This window comes from Temnothorax nylanderi, unplaced genomic scaffold, assembly GCF_030848795.1.
Source record: "Temnothorax nylanderi isolate EJ_2023f unplaced genomic scaffold, tnyl_v1.0 TNYL_tig0152_pilon, whole genome shotgun sequence".
Classification (NCBI taxonomy): Eukaryota; Metazoa; Arthropoda; class Insecta; order Hymenoptera; family Formicidae; genus Temnothorax; species Temnothorax nylanderi.
In genome coordinates, this window is record NW_027249214.1 from 40,482 (window position 1) to 62,639 (window position 22,158).

General features: G+C 39.0%; 1 protein-coding gene across 9 annotated transcripts; it reads left to right on the top strand.

The window, feature by feature from the left end:
- Positions 1-901: 901 nt before the first annotated feature.
- On the top strand, positions 902-21,932 carry Pten (phosphatase and tensin-like protein). 9 transcript variants are annotated; one of them, XM_071715003.1, is made up of 9 exons: positions 902-987; positions 2,420-2,958; positions 3,066-3,282; positions 3,464-3,593; positions 3,684-3,962; positions 4,060-4,205; positions 4,429-4,592; positions 4,670-4,951; positions 5,252-11,197. In XM_071715003.1, the coding sequence occupies exons 2-9, from the start codon at positions 2,782-2,784 to the stop codon at positions 5,645-5,647; spliced, it is 1,791 nt and encodes a 596-aa protein (XP_071571104.1). In that variant the 5' UTR covers positions 902-987; positions 2,420-2,781; the 3' UTR covers positions 5,648-11,197. The 9 variants fall into 9 exon arrangements, with proteins under 9 accessions (XP_071571104.1, XP_071571105.1, XP_071571102.1 ...); XM_071715004.1 differs by lacking the exon at positions 902-987 and adding an exon at positions 1,219-1,297; XM_071715001.1 differs by lacking the exon at positions 902-987 and adding an exon at positions 1,273-1,411.
- The last annotated feature ends 226 nt before the right edge of the window (positions 21,933-22,158 follow it).

Consider the following 22,158-nt stretch of genomic DNA (forward strand, 5'->3'; position numbering starts at 1 on the left):
CGCGAAAGAGAAGGAAAAAAATCGATTTCCGTTCGCTTCTCATTTTGTCGAGCTCTCAATTTTGAAGACATCCGAAAACACGCGAGAGAGAGAAAAAGAGTGACTGAAAGAAATACCGGGAGGACAGAATGGTTCATTCTACATAGGTATATTGGAACAAAATCGTCGGGTTCAGGTAGTGAGAGGCGAGAAAGAGGCGGTGTCGCAACCCAAAAAGGGATAATTACCGATTCTAGAGAGAAAAGAATCCTGTCACCTAGAACATTTCTTTTAGATAAGTGCTAGCTAAACCACATTAATATACATCGGTATCTCACTTAGGAGATGCCGCACAAAAGAAGGGCACCGCGGGGTACAAAGCGATGATGCCTTGAACATTGCAGTTCCCGATTATCCGGAATATATTGAACCGCATCGATCTCCTACCGACGCTTTTCAGTCTCGACATAATAAAAAGAATGGAATCAGAGGTTTCAGGAAACGGAGTACAGATAAGGATGAGAACGAGAGACGCGGGGGACTGTATAAACTGTATTCGCGATATAGTTTCTCGGCGAACGAGAATCTTTTATTCGTATATTTGCACACGTGTAAATAAAAGATTCTCGTTTTTCCACACCGAGACGTTCGGGACTCGCTTCTCGCGACAAAGCGCGAATAAAGAGAGCGACCCGCCGCGAGATCCGCTCGTCCGCTGTTGCGGCGGCAGGATGAGCCCGATGAGCGACGCGTTGAGCGGGATGAGCCGAGGACGGCGAGGACGCACGAGCGACGCGACGCGCTCGGCCTCTCCTGCGCGCCTCCTGCTCTGCTCCTCCGCCCGATCCCGAAACCCGAAACCCCGAAACCCGAAAGATCCCCGCGATTCGTTCGCGATGACGCGACCGGAGCCGGAGCGCGCGCGCTGAATGAGAAACGCGAGAACGGGCCGCGGGTTGCAGTTGCAGCGGCGAGTCAGAGCGAGCGTACGGCACTAACGGCACGCATGTGGGTCGTGCGTGCATCCGTGCATGCGTGAATGTGTGTGTGTGTGTGTGTGTGTGTGTGTGTGTACTGTGTGTGTGTGGTGTGTGTGGTTGTGTGCCCTACGGAACGAAACGGAACGGAACGGAACGGAGAGGAGAGAGACCGTGGGCCGCCCGCGGGGATCGAGAGGCGAGAAAGCGGCGAAAAGACACGCATACATAATACGTACACGCACACGCATACGCATACACGCACACGCTGTCATGGCGTTAACGTTAACGACGCGTGTCGAGCGTACTACGTGCCGTCGGCGACGCTGCCGCGAAGCGAGGTGCCGGTAATACCTCGCCGTTCCGTCGCGGAACAGTCCCCCTCCCCCTCGTCCCTCCCCCCCGGGTAACGTACGCGAGAGCGACGGCGGTCGTCGTCCGTCCGTCCGCACGGGGTACAGAGAAAGAGTGAGCGAGTGAGTGAGAGCGAGCGAGAGCGAAGGAAGGGGGAAGAGAGAGAGAGAGAGAGAAAGAGAAAGAGAGCGAGAGCAGCGCGAGCGTTGTCAGCCGCTCGGCTTCAACTCGCCGAGTCCGTGCCGTGGTCGTCGTGCTCGGATTGCTCGCGGTACCTTCCTGCCTCTCGGGCCAGCCTCATCCGCGGAAGAGGTAAACGTTCGACGTGCCCCCCCGCGAGACGGTGCACGAGGTCGCGGACGCGACTCCACGGCTATGAAACCTTCCTCCGTGTTGCCTGGTGTTGCCGTCGATCGCGAGAGAAGCGAACGCGCCGCCGCCGCCGCCGCCGCCGCCGCCGCCGAGCGCGCGCAAGTGAGAGCGAGAGAGCCGCTTCTCTCGCCGCCTCTCTCTCCTTCGTACTTCGTAGAGAGTGCGAGCGCGCTTAACCTAAAATCTAAAACCCCTGCCTCGTCGTCCGTCTCGTTACCGTCTCTCTCTTTCTCTCTCTCTCCCTCTCCCTCTCCCTCTCTCTTTCTCTCTCGCTCTCCTGCGGCTCCTGCGGACCCCGTCGTCGTCCGGCCTGGGGTAAGCGGCACGGTGAAGCGAACGCGGGAGGTGCGACGCGACGTCCTCACGTTCCTCGCATCGCGTCGCATCAAATCGCATCGTGTCCCGTCGCATCGCATCGCATCGATCGGCTCGATCGCGAGCGCGACGGACCCGGGGACGCATCACCGAGTCGCCGTTGCTTCGTCTCGCGCGATGCTAACCTGCCATTCCACCCGCGACTCCAGTGTCCGCGTACGGCGTAAACACGCGCGAATGTAGGTTGACGATACTCGTCGGGCCCGCGAACGACTCGCCCGGTACTCTCCGCGATCCTTCCCGCTTCCGTTCGCCGAGTCTTTCAATCTCCTTCGCGAGACACTCTCTTTCTTCTCTTTCTCCACCGCCGCTGCTGACTGCCGACGATGACGATTGTGATCTTTGTGTGATTTTTGGAGCAGGAATGCCTGTCTGAGCGGACCGGAGAGAAGGAACAAGGACAATGCAACGATCCGGAGGCCAGTGTCTTTAATGGCTAGCTGTTGAGTTACGGAGCCTGTGAAAAGAGTGTATGGTGTGCATTCCTTATATTCCGCGTTGTCTGCCACCGCGACTGCGTGGACAGCTTCTCCTCGAAGACCGTATCCGTCGTTCTCTGTGGAGTTTCGCTGTGTGTTTTTCCGTGAAATCGCGCCGGACCTGGTGATGGTGATAATAAAATGTCATCATAAAATGGTCCGTGTCCGATCAAGAACCAGTGCCGAGCTTCACGGTGGAGAAATAGGACATGCTCGATGAAAAAAATGCCTAAGTAGAGGAACACATGTTCTGGGAATTGATGGGTATATGCTTTTCCTGCAGGAGACCCACCAGCGGCAGGTTGAACAGTAAAATATCTGAGCATATCTCGGCCTCCGTAACCCCTCTCCATGTTTGTCTGGAGGAACAAAGAAGACCAGAACTGGGCTCATGTGACGCCTCACAAGCTCACAAGCCTCAGGTGAGCTTGCGTTTATATTTTAATTTCAAACTCTCAGCGTGCTATTAAGATAAATTGTGACAATTAAATTTGTGACGCTGTTTTCTTATTTGTAATCTTGGTAACAGGTTAAAAAGACTTTTGAGAATCAAAAGGCAGAAGAAGAGATTCCCGAGGAGGTGGCGGAAGGTGATTCGATCGAAATTGAGACAGGAGAGTTAAGACAAAGCCAGCCGAGTATGGCCAATACTATCAGCAACATGAAGATGACTAATCCCATAAAGGGACTCGTTAGTAAACGCCGCAAACGTTTCACAGAGGACGGTTTTAATCTTGATCTCACATGTATCCTTGCCTAATTGTTTTACATACACACACGAACATGTAGAAATAATTAGATATTAGAATAGTATGCGTTCTGCATATTTTATATTTACACTAACAATGTAAGTACTAATATAGATTCTAATATGAATCAACTGTTGGATAATGCTGGATAAATTTCTTAACTATTGTGACGTTATAGATATAAAAGCGAATTTAATAGCGATGGGTTTTCCTGCTGAGAAACTGGAGGGAGTGTATAGAAATCATATTGATGACGTTGTTAAGCTGCTGGAATCGAAACATAAAGACCATTATAAGATTTATAATCTGTAAGTTCTTTGGAAAGACTTAACTGATGTCTCTTAAAATGTCTCTTTCACCACAAATGTCTTTAATACAACGTTACACTAATGTTTTAGGTGTTCCGAGAGATCGTATGATTGCAAAAAGTTCAAGCAGAGAGTGGCTACTTACGCGTTCGATGATCATAATCCACCAAAGCTGGAACAGATTAAACCTTTCTGCGAGGACGTGCAGTCGTGGCTATCCCAAGATAAGGACAACGTAGCCGCAGTTCATTGCAAGGCGGGCAAAGGTCGAACGGGTGTAATGGTGTGCTGTTATCTACTTCACAGCAAACAGTTTCCCACTGCCACGGAAGCCCTTAATTATTATGGAACTAAACGGACTCACGATAGGTAAATAGATACTACAAGACACTTTTGAGGATTCAGCATGTAGTGATGGCTCGATGATCGAGAATTATCTTACTTATTCGGTTTTATTGTGATCCAGGAAAGGCGTAACGATACCATCGCAGAGAAGATATGTAGATTATTATGCTACCCTCCTCCAAGAGGGTCTCAGTTATGAACCAGTGACATTATTATTGCGTAAGATACAACTGGATCCGGTCCCTATTTTCAACGGAGGCCAAGGCTGTAAGTAATTTGTATAAAAGTTATACGAATTATTATCGTTAACAATCGATACTTTATATCATTTTATTAATTTTTATTTATGCAAGAAATAAAAACGTGTCTTTTTTGGCTCCATAATATCTTTCTCCGTGACTTTTATATATATATACTTGTGTGTTATTATAATTTCTGATCGTATTGTAGCTTATGTAAATTATGTTATCTCTGTACATTGTGTTTCTAGGCTTGCATTTTGTAATCTCGGAATCAAACAAAAGGATATTTTCTGATGATTACGAGGTTCGGAAAGGTACATCTTCTATTTGTATCCCATTGTCACACACTGTCGCTCTGACGGGAGATATACGGGTGGAGTTCTACAACTACAGGCCAAAAATGAAACGGAAGGTACATATCTTTACAATATTTGTATCAATTTATTTGGCATGATAGATTAACGAACTGTGTTTTACTGTACTTCCCAGGAGAAAATGTTTCATTTTTGGTTCAACACATTTTTCGTCCGTGAGAAAGCGAATTCCGAGTGCGACAATGGCGAATTACACGTTGAAAGATCGACAAGGGCATTTAGCTGCGACGGCACAGCAATGGAATTACCGATGGTTATGTCGCACGTGAAACCTAGAACTGGATCGTTGGCCAGTCTCGGTCCTATGCCGCCCACTCTCATTTTACGGATAGACAAGTCAGGATTGGACAATGCACACAAGGATAAAAATCACAAGCTATACAGTCCGGATTTTAAAGTTAGTTTGTCTCGTGTTTGCAAAATATAATTTTAAAAAAATGATAGAAGTTTAGCAAATGTAGAATGTATGCATGTCTTGTACAACATTCAGCATTTAGGTATTTTGCTCATTACAATTAGAATCGGAATTCTGAAAACAAATGTATACAGTGTCTCAATTTCAAGTACTTAGCATTAAATACTTTGTTAGTCAAATTTGGAATAAAAGCAATTAAATATTACAATCTAAGTTCGAATAGTGAGATCTTATCAAGCGCAAGATATAAACATTCGATTATTCGCGGTCTTTTAATTGCAGGTGAGTCTATTTATGCATAGCGTGGGCGGGAACATATCTCCAGCTGTGCCAGCGACGACGAACAGAGGTGGCGACGGTGTGCAGCTGGGGATAGGCGGGCAGGAAACGCCGAGCGAGTCGAGCGAAGCGGACAGCAGCGATTGCGACACCACCGGCGACGAGGACGGTTGGGAATCCGGTGAGTCTTCTGCATCCCTGGTGGTGAACCACCAACACCACCCTCTTACACACAGCAGTAGCCGTACACACATTAGCAGTCTCCGTCCGCGATGCAATCTCAAGGAGACCGCCAAGGGTCTGCTGTCGCGCGGCGACAAAAACCGGAACAGTAACAGGCAGAGCGTCGCCGATGCAAGCGCGAAACGTTCCTCCGCTCCGTTCACTCTCGACACGTAGTAGCTTAACGAACGCTTTCGGTACTTAAGAACGGTCGGCGGTGCTTCGCATCGTAACGCATTTCGCGCTTTCACGAAGATCGCGCGTTTCGCGAAGTCGCGACATGCGCGTTCTGCTTTTCTTCTGTTTTTTTTCCTTTTGCAGACGCGCATAGGACAGCTTAGTACGCGCAAAACTGATGACTAGAATCCGAAGAAATCCGTTGTACGACATTTTTGCGACCTCCGCTCGTTACGTTACTCTTCCTCTTTTTGCACGATCGTTCCGTTTTTCACTCTTTCTTTCTTTCTCTTCCCCCCACTCTCTCTCTCTCTCACTTAGTACTTTTTCTTTGTTATGTCGTGGGACCATGAGCTTTATTTTTTTTTCATATTGACGATTTATATTTTACCGATTACGGTACTATTAACTATTGGTCGATTTTTCACGTATAATGCTCGATAACGAGATTGTTACCGTGAATGTGCACCAATTAAGAGTTTCGAGTAAATCGTTTGAGTATAAATTGATTGGTTTGCCACGTAGTAGCAGAGAAGTAGCACCGGTGTAATGTGATTTTAATAAGGAGATGCACATTCTGAACGTTTACGACCTTTAGCCCAACCCTCATTACTACGACGTGATAAAATTCTAACGCGACCTGTAAAGAAGGATGCATATTTTGCTTCCGCTACGATTCGTGTCATGTTTTCCGAAGTTTTTCGTGTTGTTGAAACGATTGCAAATGGGATGGGCATTTATCTGTTTAAAAGACTTTTAAAATAGCCGAGGACAATTACCATGAGTAAAGAAAACCGAAGTGAATTGATAAACAGTGATTTGTAATTCAAATATCGATAGGTAGTTTAATAGGGAAAAAAAAAACTTATACTGGAAACCGTCGGGGCAGATCTTTCTCTTCCAGTTTTTCTTCTTTCAAACACAGAAATTGCTTTAACTCGCATCTCGAGTACAAAAAGGGAAGGAAGAGGAAAATTTATATAGAGTCACGCACAAAATTAAATTTCAATAACATTCTGCAATTTAAAATGTCAAATGTACGCTGTTCAAACGAAGCAGGTTTTATTATATTTTTTTTTAACAATTCATATATTTTATCGAAATCACGCGCATATTTGCGCACAATCGAATTTCTGCAATTTAAAATGTCAAATGTACGCTGTTCAAACGAAGCAGGTTTTATTATATTTTTTTTTAACAATTCATATATTTTATCGAAATCGCGCGCATATTTGCGCACAATCGAATTTCTGCAATTTAAAATGTTAAATGTACGCTGTTCAAACGAAGCAGGTTTTATTATATTTTTTTTTAACAATTCATATATTTTATCGAAATCGCGCGCATATTTGCGCACAATCGAATTTCTCCAACAAAAGTTTCGAATAAATCAGCGATATCGCAGAACGTGCAATGTTATTGCCTATAAGTGATGTGTTTAAAAAATAAATAATAATGTAATTTTTTCTCTATTTTAACGCGTAAAGTCGCGAAACAACGTGGCACTTGTATTGATTTCATTTCCTTTTGTTCTTTTCTTTTAATATTTTTTAAATAAGAGCGGAAATACCTGTATAATCCAACGGATCTAAATCGATGCTATTTTTCTGTTTAGATAAAACTTGAAATTCCAATATTTCTCTTTCGCGGCAAGCCGGTTGTAAAAAGGGAAAATTGGAATGAACTTCTATGAGCGCGTTAGAGTCGAATTGCGTAGAGAACAATCGCAAGTTTGCACTAAGCTTTACATAAAACGTGAATCGCGGTATACATAGGAAGATGAAAGGAAGAGCACAGAATACGCGCGGTCAGGCTGTGCGGTGTCTGAAATTTTTGGATATCTTCTACGAACAATTTTCAGCTCGCGTTTCCGTGCACACCTCATTCGCGCCGATGTACTCTAACTTCGTAAGAATAATATTGCTCGTTGGCCACACACACACACACACACACACACACACACACACACACACACACACACACACACATATTCATTTTGTAATTATAGCCACATGATACACATACATATACGTGCATCTATATACGCTCGCGCGCGACACATATACACACATACATATACATGTACATATAGAAATGCATACATAGATACTATATATGTATATATGAAGGAGAGATACATGCGAAGACGTCGAGAGATTGTTATAGAAAGGTTTACAAATGCAATTACATTTGATCAATGTAATGGAAAGATACGTCTCGGGTTTATGTGTAGTCTGAAAGCTATGCCACCGAAGTAAATCGTTGTGCAATTCCGGAACAGTTTATTTGGGGTAATTATAACCAGGATGCAGGGAAACAGAGGGAAGCGAGGCGCGGTGAGAGAACGACGGTAAAATACAGTTTTAAGAAGCGGTATTAAAACTGATATTTTACCGAGAGAGAGAGAGAGTTTCCGGAATTTTTCTTTCGACACACGGGCTCGGGCATACGCGAGGAAACCTTCGTTTTACCCGTCTGTCGACGACGTGGAAGTACAAATACGTAGAAATCAGCTTTTGTATACGTCGTGGGATTTAAAATAAGTCGCGGGTACTGCTGATTACTAGATAATGATTTTTGTACTCGGTTCGTAACAATGACTCTCTCAAACGAGAACGGACTTTGGATGAGGGAGGAAAATACGGGAATGCAGGCGGCGTGGGGGAAAAGAAGAGAAAAAGGAAAATCTGAGTGTAGATTTAAAATCGCGATTGCTTGTCGGTTATTGCTCTTAGAAAGAGAGAGAGAGAGAGAGTTACGCGATCTTAGATTAAGACGTAACTACTGTTGCGTAAAAAAAAATATATATATATATATAAAATATAAAGAAACATAAATTATTAGACGGTGAATACACACACACACACACTTACACAAAACACACAACTGGCTTCGGGATCGAACGTGTAGTTATTACGTAATTAACTATCAAGATCTACGAATCTTCTTTCGTTAACTAAGCGAAATTATTATAGATATCGGTAATCGTAATTCGATTAGCGCGGTAACACGCTAAGCATTACGTTGTCGAACTATTGTCGTTCTTTGTACAAGGCTAGACTTGTGATACGGTAAAAATTAACCGCGCGTTTTACTTTTCGCACGGAGTCGGATTTTAACGACACTTGGAATATACCTTATCTTATTATAAGTCTCAAAGGAAAAGAAAGAAAAAAGGTGGAAAATGAAAAAAAGAGAAGGGTTTAACACGGTTCTTTCACGATTTTAATAAAGCGATTATTTCGAACGGTTATTATAGTAAAAATGGGACGCGCTCCATACGTTCCGCCGTGTCTCTGAATGTGTAGGAAACATAATTATATATTTATTACATAATATTACGTATAAAATTGTTAGTTTATTAAATAAAAAAAAGTAAGATAAATAACAGTAAAGATTTTTTTACGGGTGTTTCCTTTGCCCGTGCTCGTGAAAAATAGGTGAATTAGTTTGTCAAATGGCCAGGAAATTCGCGAGGTGTATAATCGCGAGTAAATTTTTCGGAGCGGTGTATTTCCTCCCACACCCCCCCGGAAGATAGAATTAAGTGTTTATTGCACAATTTTGTAAATACGTAGCCGATTAATTGTATCAATGTATTCTCGTAAGGACTAATTTTGACAGATTAATTCGGTGTGGCACGAGTTAATTCGAGTGGACCAGCCTTGGTAGTTCATTTCCCGATCTACGGTTTCTTTGATGTCATTAATCTGAGGTCGATTTTTCTTCAACAAACAAAAAAAAATGGATATTTTTTTCGGGAATCAAACTTTAGCGTAAACGAATCGCAAAACTTTATTTATTATTTATTTGTAAGTAGACTTTAACGCAACAAATTCGTAAGTTGGGGACCAGTTATGTGCAAATATATTTAATATTGAAAATTGTGAAAAATTTACGCGACAAAAATAATGATCTCTCGCTCGTAATCTTGGCTGAGGAAAAAATTGATTTCAAACTGATCGAAGAATCCGTAAACGTTGCTTTAATCAAGTCTGGAACGCTCTTACGGGTTTCTATAAATGCGCGGAAACGAGCTTTGACGAGTCCCTCTTTGATTTCTCTCGACACTTTTGTAGTCGTAGGCATTGAGATTTGTACTTGATGGATTTTCTGAAAAGCATGGATGTCGAATGTATTATGATATTGACAAAGAAGCAATTTATTCTCGTTCTTTCATACCTCCCTTTCGCGATACCTTTCGAACGAATAAACGAATAGCCGAAGCCCCGTTTACGTTTTCTTTCCCCTCTCTTTCATCGTAATTTTTTTTATATTTTATTTTAAAATTTCTTCTCGTATTCGTTCTTGTTGCATGTAAATAATTTATACAGTTGCGACTACTTGAAGATATTGTTACAATGTTTGAGACATGTGCAAGATCTGTATAAGCAAGATACGTCTGTTTTAATTGTATAATAATTATTTTGTGATACTATTCGTATACTTATATTATCATTATTAGCCGTATCATTGTTATATCATTATTATTAGTACTATTAATATGTTATTATATTAGAGAATAGCTACTGCTATTACATACACACACACACACACACACACATACACATACATACATACGCATATATACTATTCTCCAATCAACCACGATTCGCGAGAATGTCTTTACAATTATTACTTAACATAATTGAGATGTTAACGATTTTTCAAAGTAATATTATGTTTACAATGTACTATTATGTTTACGAATGTACTTCTGTAATTTAATACTTTTAAGGATAAGATTATATATATATTACATATATATATATATATATATATATATATATGCATATATACATTATATACAAATACGTGGTACTATACATTTTGTAATATTTTCTATTTGCAGCGCCTATTTCTGTAGAGAAACATACATGTTACTTTTTTCAATCCTATCTCCAATGTTTTTTCTTTACATTCTCAACCATTCTCTTTTCTCTTTCTCTTTCCTCCCGGAAGGATCGTGTAGCGACATCCGTAATTGCAATTATATTCTCAATGCTTGATACCCCCTCAATTCTTGATGCCCGTTGAGAGGACCGAAGTGTATTATAATTATAATACACATTCGAAGTTGAATATGTTAGATTAATTCCATAAAGGCTTGCGTTTTATCTATTGAATGTTGTTATAATCCGCTTTTATATGTAGAAATGTCACATCTCGATTGCAATCCTGAAAGAAGACTGCCGAAGAGAACTCGGTTTTAAAATCTTGGTTACAAAATTTTTATCTTCTAAAGATTGTTATAACTTAGAAAGTTTATATTTTACATCCATCCATTTATATCTCGATTGAAGAATTTAATTTTATAAGAGATTGCATTGTGCTATTTTGTATAAATTCTTTCTAAATGATCCTTTTTTATAATTAGCGCGTCTATATATATATAAATCACGTCACAGGCAGTCTTTTTTCAAGTGCTTTTTACGTGCTCACTTATTATTATATTGTTTACATATTGCATTAGTTATCATTAGAACACAATCACGACCACATTGTATGAACAATATTATTCTATAAAACAGGAAATATTTTGTGATTCAACACTGCACTATTCTCGATTTTATTGCATCGTTATTGCTCTGCATTAATATGTTCACTGCATGCCGTCGGAATGTACATTGTTATAGGTCGTTATCATCAGTTTTTTTTTCACGTATTATCAGTATCATGTCGCTCTCGATAAATTTTTGTAGGACAAGATAATGTTTCTCGAAGTGAAGGTGAGGGTAGGAGTGACGAGTCCATTTTCCCGAGAGACGGGCGTAATTTTTCTTTGCTAAAATCCGCACATAATTCACAGAATTATCGTTCGAGTTTCGGTACTCTCGTATACCTGAGAGACAAAGCTCTCGGGTTTCCAATAATATAGAATTTCAATGTGTCTCGCTTTCCAATCTGACAATGAGCGAAAGAATGATATCAGAGCGGAAGAAGCACTTTTTGCCCTCCACCGTCGTTCTTTATATGTAAAACCGTTAAAATAAGCCATTGTAACCATTTGACTGACCGATTGTGTCTCTGTGTCTGTTCACCCTTAGTGGACTTGGACCAGCGCGTCGGCCGGTACCGTCTTCTGTCGGATGGAGGGATGATAGATCTTTTGTGAGCCCATCGCCAATCATCCCTAATCATCCTTCGACTTCATTAATATTTAATAAAAATTTTCAGGCATACATACATACATACATACATACGTACACACATACACACACACAGAGACACATACATTCACACGCGGACGTTGTGCTTACGTTACCGCGCCGAAGAAATACTATACGCGTCCACATTTACGTTTAAGCTTTTGTACTTGAGTTAGTATCCTCTTTAGGGCCAGAGAGAACAAGCCAATGTGATTTTTTTCTACATAAAGAAGGAAAAGGAAAAGAGATATATATATTGAGACTAACTTGCTTTCTTGCCGTTACGATTCGACGATTGATGATGATTTTACATGATGTATACACGCGACAGAGAAGCATAGAGATTAGGTTTGCGAATGATTACTGTTACGAATGGATGTGGGAGTGAGAGATAAAAAGAAAGAAGAGAGAGAGAGAGAGAGAGAGAGAGAGAGAGAGAGAGAGAGAGAGAGAGAGAGAGAGAGAGAGAGAGAGAGAGAGAGAGAGAATGAAAGAGAAAATGAGCGAGAGAAAGACCGAGTGATTGGAATGGAAGTATTTATTATCCGTAAGAACCTAATCAAAATTAACATATTCACAGAGTTACTAACAATGTACTGTTTATATTAAGCACATTTTTACTTGGGCTCTTTCTTCTTTTGTTTTCTGTAAGCGATACCGTTTGTGGACAACGTTGAGCTCGCTTCACTTTACATGGCACATTATTTTTTTTCATACGGCAATTGGACGCATAGACAATTTTTCTCATGTTTGAACGTCATTCTCATTTATCTCGAATATTTCTGAAGAAAAAAGTTTATTGGAGAATATCCTAAAATTACAAAATCTCATACACGTAAGAACAGCCAAGTATTTTTTATACTTATGGTCAGTTTTTTTTAAATATCCGAAAAATGCGCATAAATATATAGATTTTTAGTGAGTTTTCAATTAATTTTAATTAATTAATTTCAACTATCTCGAGATATAATTAGATTTATGAATGAATATTTCGAGTAATTAATTTTTCTCGTTATTTTATTCTCTGACTAATCCGATTAGAAATTTCTATTTCTATTGGAGTTTCTAACGATGCAGCAGACCCGTCGAATTGTGCCGCAAAATTGTCTATGCGTGCAAAAGCTTAGGGAATTGGCGAAACTTCTCTAAATGGAGCTTTTAATGCTAAACACGTGAGTTTTACATTTGTCACAAGTGAGCTTGTAAATTCTTGGATACTAAATTCGTCACGGACACGTGTTTGTAAACACTATTTTCGTCTGAAATGAATGTGAAATGAGAAAGGATTAAGAACAGTTGAACTTTCTCTAAGCATTCAAATATTCGAGGAACACCTCGTGAAGCTGTCCCACCTTGCATACCACCATTTGTCAAACGAAGCGAAATACAAGACAAGAATAGAGAACTTCCAAGCTCAATGTATTATCGATACATACTTTATAATTTATCCCGCACTTTTTCCGCTTGCGGACCTGTGATTAATGATGGTTTTCCTTAAGAGAAAAAGAAACAAAGAGGACAGGTACATAGCCAAATTTCAAAACGACGACAGATGTAGAAGCATTGTGTCCGTTAGGTAGAGGAAATACAGTTGAAAACAAATGAACGGGCTATATATACATATATGGCGTAGCGCGGAAGTGCATGTTATATGAACTATTATATGGATTGAGATGGGGGAGAAAAGAAAATGAGAAAATAATGCTGTAAAAAAAACGAATATTTTCATAAGAATAAATATCGTAAGTCAATAATAATAACGTCTAGAGAGAATATTGTATGGAATGCAATCGCCATTCGTGATTTCTTCGCTGAAAGAACCGATTCTCACCGTATATATATCCTTGCGGGTCTCTCGCGGTTCGTACGCTTGCAACAATCGGGGCAAGATTCGCAGGGGATTTGTTGTGCTGATAGAGCTCAATATTGACTGGTAACGCGTTTAAGAAATTGAGAATCTTTTTTTGATTTTTATTAACATCCAGACTCACAGATTTTTATTAACATGCTCCCAGATTCGTCGCTTTATTTCAAATTGCTCCAGCGAACTCGATCTTTATTCAGCACATATTTGTATCTTCTCGCGCGACTTTTCCGTTCTTAAGAGAAAATAAAATGATGTTCCTTTAAAATCAACTCGGAAATAATTTTATCGTAGATTAATTTGTCACAATTCTTGTTTTCTATTTTGATGTTGATAATTACGATTTTTTTTATATTTATGCTAAACGAGACAGTCTAAATTTGCCAAGGAATTTGTAGCTGGGAGAGATCGTGATATTTTTTAGATACCCTGTGCATCTACGAAATTCTATAGAAAGGCACGTTGTTTTGCTTGATACCTTTCGACTGTTATACATATTTTTAAAGTGTTCGATCCTCCAATTCTTCATCTCGTGTGCGATATCATTTCGACATAAATTTACAGCACGATTCATGCGTGCGCAAGAGTGTACAAAAAGGAAAGGAAAATATATTCATTACCCTTCAAATATTATTTCCACTTAATATTCAGCACTATTTCAGCATACGTGCAAAGTGCTTAATAAATACGTAGATACGTGCAAGGATTTCACCTCGTGGATCCTCCGTGGACGTCCTTGCGTGTATAAATAAGTATATATAAAGAGCTTACGCCGACTTGTGACATACTGAATTTCTCTTTCCGGTGCGTTGTCCTTGGTCCGTTGCATTGTCTTGCATTGCATCGACAGAGCACTTGTATAGTAACGCGCGTGTCAGTTAGGACTATACGTTCTAACACTATGAAACCACACACTGCGAAACCACCTGCCATGTCTCAGAATAAAAATGTCACTGCACCTCTTTATGAATGCTGACTTTAATAAACTTCTTCTGAGAATTGTATGTGTGTTTACGTGTACGTGTGTGTGTGAAGTATGTCTGGCACCTCTCATTTATATTTATATATATATATATATATATATATATATATGTATGTATGTATGTATGTATGTATGTATATATTGTACACACACATCTGTCCAGCTTCGTGGTAGACATTTGGAAGCCGCGAGTTGTTGTTGCATAATCTCCGAGAGACACACCGTTCGCGGGCGAACGCAATCGGCAATGGTTGACTTTTTCGATTAATAAAATGTACAGACGAATCTCGTTACGACCATCGTCAGGGAAGATGTTGTTTAAACGGTAATTCAGTGGAAGTTATGTTACATAAAGGACATTTTATACTCTTCTTCTTTTGTACATATGTGCATATTGAAGTGGCGGAGATAACAAAACTAGGTTTTTCTATTCTTGATAATCTTGATAATTTAATTTATGACGATTAATCGAGTATTTTCAAAATTTTTGTTACTTCGAATGGTGATCGCGGATATTTTAAAAAGCTGAGACAATCAGTGTTGTACAGCTTGGAAATTCTGTATCTTCAAACATGCTGTATTTGTTCTTCTACGTCTGAGCTATGATATTCATTTTGCTTTTAGTGTTGGGCGATGAATATATTGGTCAACGTGATCAATTGATATTTGCGTACAAAAGTTACTAGCTTTTAAAAAGTGTTAATAACCATCACACATAAAAATGTCTGATAAATATCAGCAAGCTTCCACTGACCTGGATCTTTCGCTAATTAACTTAGAAAGTTTTAGGGCTCTCCCTTGAAGGAGCCACTTCCGAAAACGATGACGCCAATGTTCCTACACGTAGAGTAAAACAAAACTGTAAATCAAAAGCTGCGATTTAGCTGAGTTGCGATCCTAACAGGGTGGTCCATCTCAGAAACGTAATACACGCGTACCTCGGATCTGAAGAAATGTCCAGGACAAAGAATCTTTGTTTGACCGTCTCTTCGGGGTGAAAATTGAAACGTTTCGCAAAGTATATTGTCGCGAGTTTTTTTTCTCTTTTATTATCGCCTTATAAACGCCTACAATCTCATTTAAGGAAATATCTATATTTCTTCAAATTGATATTCATTGGTATAATTCAGACGAAAGGATTTCCGAGAGAAATTTTGTCCTCTCGAAACCGCTCGCTTTTGTCCTCGACATGTTCACGAACGTATTGGAAGTATCCAGATGTAGTTTCTAGGGGACCACCCACACGCCGATCGATCTATCATTTATTAATCGAAAAACGAGACACATTTTGGACTTGGAGAGGATTCACTTACGTGCGAAACACGAGGAGGGAGTATAAATGAGAATTGGGACATCCCGTTTGTGCCGTTGATAGCGAAGCCGACGAGGAGAGAATCAACGAAGCCGTTCTTTCGACACGACAAAGAAATTTATTGTACAAAAGTTGCGTGTGAGAAAAAAAGATGAGAAATGGGCATTCCGATTACTTTGCTATATGACGGCGTACCAGTGATTGTTGCGTTTAAGTGAGTCTAATGAGCGAACTCGGTACTCTCGCGGAAAGCGAGAAAAATCCCGAACCGGGTTTCCCCCCTATCGATGATCAGTATGTACACGTGTCACCTGCGAATAAAGCTCGCGATAAAAGCGACGCGAGAAGTTTGTTTTTAACATTGGCGAACAATTTAAGGCGAACGATTAAAACAGCATATATATGGATTTTATACGCGGTCGCGTGTTAACGATCGATTTCTGTTATTTCTACTGTTGCGCGTGGAATTTATGGTGATTATCATAAAGTTATCAGTTATCATTGTCGATCCACGATCTACATTAAAAGGCGTTTGGGCGGTCCAGAAAAAGGGTGACGACAGTGTATAATATATTTTTGAACAAATCAAGAACTTATTTTTGCTTAAAGCAAATTCGACCGAAGATTTTTTATTGCTATTTGCGATGCAAATAACCGTATTCTATGAACAGAATTCCATAAGATAAAAGATCTTGCTATCCTCTACTTCAATTTTTGATTAAAACTAATATATGCGCCATGGTACATATTTTTAAAAAATATATGTAAAAGATATTAATTAACGTTATATTACGAATTTTTGAATATCGTTTTGATATTATTTGTTATTTATTTTTTATGAGACACAATCTATTGTGTTTATCCACATTTGAATTAAAAAAGTCGCGCTCTTTTCTGAGAACACATCCTTTTTCCTAATCTCCAATTTTTCTGGATTGCCTCTGTATAAACATTCACAAACACGACGGACGAAATCCTTCTCGTACATTTTGTTACACGAACGCGTCTACTCGACACTCGGTCGTTTTACATCTACGCGATAAACGTATTTTTGTACTTTCTCCTTATTGTTAAATTGGGATGCAGGTATGTATGCCCGCGTACCTCTCGATGCGTATAAAATATATAGGATCTCATATTATATTATATACGAATATTAATTAACGATTACGCGTGAATTACCCCGTCACTTATCATTTAGAACGAAACAAAATAATATGGATTAGAGATCGATTTAGAGCGCGCGGAGCGATCCGATAATAAAGTACGTTTACTTCGCCGATTTTTTATATCGCACCAATCGGTGTCGACGACGAGAGTAAAATTTTGTCATAGAATTGTGAATATATACATACGTTAGTTACTGACAAATAAAAGTTACACGATGCAGTTTGTGTAAGAATATCTCTCTCTCCTCCGACTTAATTTTCTCCGAGTAGATATTGTATGATACATGACGAGAGAAATACTTGTAAACGAACAAAAAATACTGCAAATTTATACCGTTGATCATTTCCAGAATTTATAAAGAGATTAAAGCGTGCACAAAACTCTTAGAGTTTATATTTTATCATGTTTACGGATATGTCTGTCTGCGTCTATATAAGCCTGTCCTTTGTCCGAGAAAAAAAAACATGTTCGATATAAACTTGTATTAATATTCCTGCCTTAACAAACCCCATTGCGAACCGCAAGCATTGACACTAATGTCTATTAGTTGTCGGATCAAACTCTGCAATAAATGTAATAAAGGCATATGATTAAATCTCTTATCATTATTGCGAAATAAAACAATTGTATAATTCACTCTTGAGCGTGTCTCTCGAACTTACGAATCTAAAAAGTAATGTATATGAGCAATGTATGTATGATCTTATACATTTTCTTTTCGCAATCAGGTCCGTTGCGTTCGCCAGGGTAAGTTCAAGAGCAAAAAGAAATCTTGTCGAAAAGTACATATTTTATGCAAATAAAATGCAGCGTAATGAAATTTATTTTCTTTGCGTCCTCGAACTCGGCGCATTTTACTCTTTTTCTTATTCATAGAATAATTCTGATTCTCGCCTATTTTTACATAAAAGTTATCAAAACAAGTATTCTCATCTAACAAGGCATTATTGCACTTTAAATATCCCTTGAGCGAGAAAAAGCGTGAGGGAAATTTGGAAAAATGCGTCGAGATCGGAGGAACGGAAAGAATAATGTGAGCTTCATATCTTTTTACATCTCCGAACGTAAACGTGCGTGTAAAGAGATCCGTTTGTCTTTTCTCTCTCTTTTTTTCTCGCTTATCCTCGCTTCTTCATATAAACGGCATTTTTTTTTTCGCACAGTCCCACCTCCCCGTCCAAATGTCCCGCCCGTAGCTGTTGGTTGACCCAGAAATTTGCGATATCTCGCCTCGACATCGCGCCTTTCTCCACGACTGACGATAGGTCTGCTTGCAGGGGAATCGACATATTTGTGACTGTTGAGACTTGACTGATGATGATGATGGCGGGGCCGATCGGGGCTAAACCCTGTGTGACGATCAACCTTCTGACCGCTGAAAACCTCCGCACCGCTTGATTACCGAAATCGAATTGTGTGTGCGAATAGATGAAAACGACCACCATCGCCATCCCCGTGTCTGCCACACCACGCATGCATACACACCCTGCCCGCCATCCCCCGCCCCGCAAAAAAAAAAAACTCTTCTTGGTACACACACGCTGATGCTTCACGAAAGAAAAGAGTTTACGTTATCATTTAGAGTTAATTAATTTAACGTATCGCCGTGTGCCGCATCGTGCGCGTGATCAGTACGCGGCTTTTATATAAAAGAAATAAAGCGCCAGTTTTCTTTTAATCCCAAATATTTGTATGAATCGCGACGATCTATTAGATAGCGAAACAATTGATTTTGTATAAACGCAAATGTATTTATGAATTAATATATCATCCGAGTCGCGACGGAGTATTATTCGGATCGAAGTCGAACCTCGGATTACCACCCAGTGGTCGTTGCGTTAGGTTGCGTTAAGTGGATTAATCCTTGTCTTGGCTGCGCCAAGCACATAGAGACGCTTTTACGAAAATTAGAGAAATCTTTTGGAAAAGTTTTTATTACCGTGAAAAAAATTAAGATGAAGTAAGGTAAAGGTACCAATACCCGGACACTTAAGCGTAGGAAATGTACCAATACCTGGACACGTACCTGTGTCTGGATACCTTTAAAAAAATATAAATTTATGGAAATAAACGTTTGGATATTATAACTGAAGTTTCAAACAACAAGAAAAAATACTTTTATTTTTGATTTTAATTCGCGTTATACTTATAAATAATAAAGGTGTCCGGATATAGGTACATGTCCGGGTATTGGTACCTTTACCTTAATAAGATAAAGATTGCGGAAAAATTTTTTAAAGGAGCTTTTAGGAGCGTGTTTTGAATTTGCTGCACGGAGAGGCGCTTGGTTTCTTCTGTGTAAAAGCTGTTTACATTAGTGCTAGCTAGAGATCTTTTTATATATATTTAAAACAAAAAACGAATATTCGGCAAACGTTTTCGTTTCAGTCTCGCGTGTCAGAAACGCGTTTCGCTGTCGGAAATGGATCGATTTCGCATACAAGTCGAGTGAGTCCCCGGATATGAAGTACTCCTCGAGTACGAAGAACGAGTTTCTCCTTTTTTTTTTTTTTTTTAATTTATTTATTCATTCCCCGAGGAGAGCAGTAACGATATTCGTGTCTTGCGCGAATAATTTATTTATTATCTTTCCCCGACGTGTTTTATTCGTTATATAATATACGTACGCAAGCGTTTCTTTTCTTTTCTGGTGTCTCTTCGACGTGATGGACGATTCATTTCGACGACGTAGATATCCGATTTGTTGCAACATTGTGTATTCGCGCGCTGATATTATTATTACTTTAAGTTCGCCTATATTTTGTTTTTTTCGTTTTCTCGAAACGAAATTCGTCGGTTTAATTTATACGATTACTTCCGTTCTTTTTTTTATATAAAGCAAGATATCTATTATTAATATGAAATATCAACAATTGTTCGTTAAAAATGCACGCTACAATTAATTCGTATAATAATTGTGTATAGTGGTCATCTATTATTAATTTAATCGCGTTAAAATGATGAGAAAGTGAGAGAAGAAAACATGATGACTGATTGTTGACGTATGCAATTGGTGTTCAGTATCGAAATACAATTGTTTCTGAGGAAAAATAGACTTTGTTATCTATTATTATTATTATTATTATTATTAATTGGATCGTTTATGTATTTTATTTATGATCATGTTGTACCAGGGTTTTTAATACTCTATTCCGATCTTTTGTATTATTATGCCATCGTTTAGGAGGAAGATTGACGACGAGAAAGTTAGAGATATAGCGTTGCATTTAAGAAGGCGTTACGAGAGAATAGGTACGTAAGATCCATCATAGCTGAAATTACAAATAGACGATTTTTACGTTAGATCGATAAGTATAGCAATAAACAAGTGAACGCGTCGTTTGATTTATTTCTGCGCGTTTAGTATTATAATTAAACAAACAAAAAAAAATAGAAAAAAAATGAAAAGAAAAAGAAAAAAACAATACCTTTTCTGTTGTAATAGAATAAATCGATATCTCTCGCATGTATTCCGCAATAGGAGCTTAAGTTTTGTCGCTAACGTATACGAGTATATCGTGACCTGAGCACGCAGATACGATCTTTGTGGCATCATTAATAGAGTCCGCTTTTTACAAATTACAAAACGAAGTATATGTATATTCGCTAGCCTAATCGCTATACATGCGTCCACGCAAAAAAAAAAGGCATTCGAACGGACTTTGCGGAATTTTGCCTTTTCAGACAGAATTTCATTTCACTTACCGGAAGCTTTACTGGGACCAATAAAACTACCTTGTAAGTTTGCGTACTTCTTTCTTCTTTGCTGGCGATCTTAATTTTAAGAGCTCTATATATTTATGGTATATATTACTCGACTCAGCCTATAGAGTACAAAATACGTGACTTGATCTCAGATTTAAATAGAAAATTAATTACCTTTTCTCTGCCTTTCTGAATGAGCGCGGCGTTAATTTTTTTGAACGGCTATCATTGAGAGTATACGTTTAAGGAATCATGTTAACAAAGGACAGGTTTTACATTACAACAACAAAAAAAGTTAGGAGCCTCTAAATTTATCGCACATCGATCTATCTATCAATCGCATTGATTTTCTCGTCGAATATAGGCGATAGTGACGTCTGAAAATTTCCGTCATCATTTGTGAGTAGCATGATGATTCGTACTTTTGGAATAAATCCAATATTAAATGATGTTTTATACGGAAACGGGAAAACATTTATTTAACCCGAACTACGACAGAAGAATTTTTAACAGATTAAAAAAAACATGAGAGGAGAAAGCCTTTGGAAGTATGCCATAGTAATTACGAACGTCATAATAGTATTCGTTTTTTTTTGTTTAGAACTTTTCTATTTTTGTAACTGTTTGCGTAACTCGGTGATATTCTGAACGACTGACGAGGAGCGCGCGCCTTTCTTTATTCTCTCGAGAACGAATTCTTCGCTATTATTTAATTCATTAATTTATCTTAGATGAAAGACCCGATTACAATTTTTCGCTTCCGCAACCCAACAACGAAATATATGTTTTATTTTTATATATAAATATATATGTATATTCGTTTTGTTCCTAGTGCGATTTATAACGCAGTTAGATGCGGTCTAGTTGAAAATTCGTCGAATTTGGATTTTACACGATCATTTTAGCGTCTTATTTTAACAGCCCCCTTCCTCCTTTAAGTTGCGACTCTGGCAGTCCGATTTATCGTTAATGATTTAAAGATAGAGGCAATATACTATATACTATCCGCAGATAGTTAAGTTACATGTAATAATGCGTTCAAATGACAAATTGCGTTTTTTACAATGTACCTTGCAATAACAATAAGTTTGATATTAAAACAACATGCTTTATCCTTTTTTTTTTATCCCACTCCTCGTACAACATCAAGGACCTGTACGAATCCTGATAGAACACCCTGATTTTATTTCAGTTATGCAATTTTAGACTATTTTTCAACGTGACAGACTTTTAAAATTAAATTTAAAATTTTCTGATGAATGAAATATTTAAAATATAAATACAGAAAGCTGCGTGTGTGAATGATTTTCAATAGATTATAAAAATCTT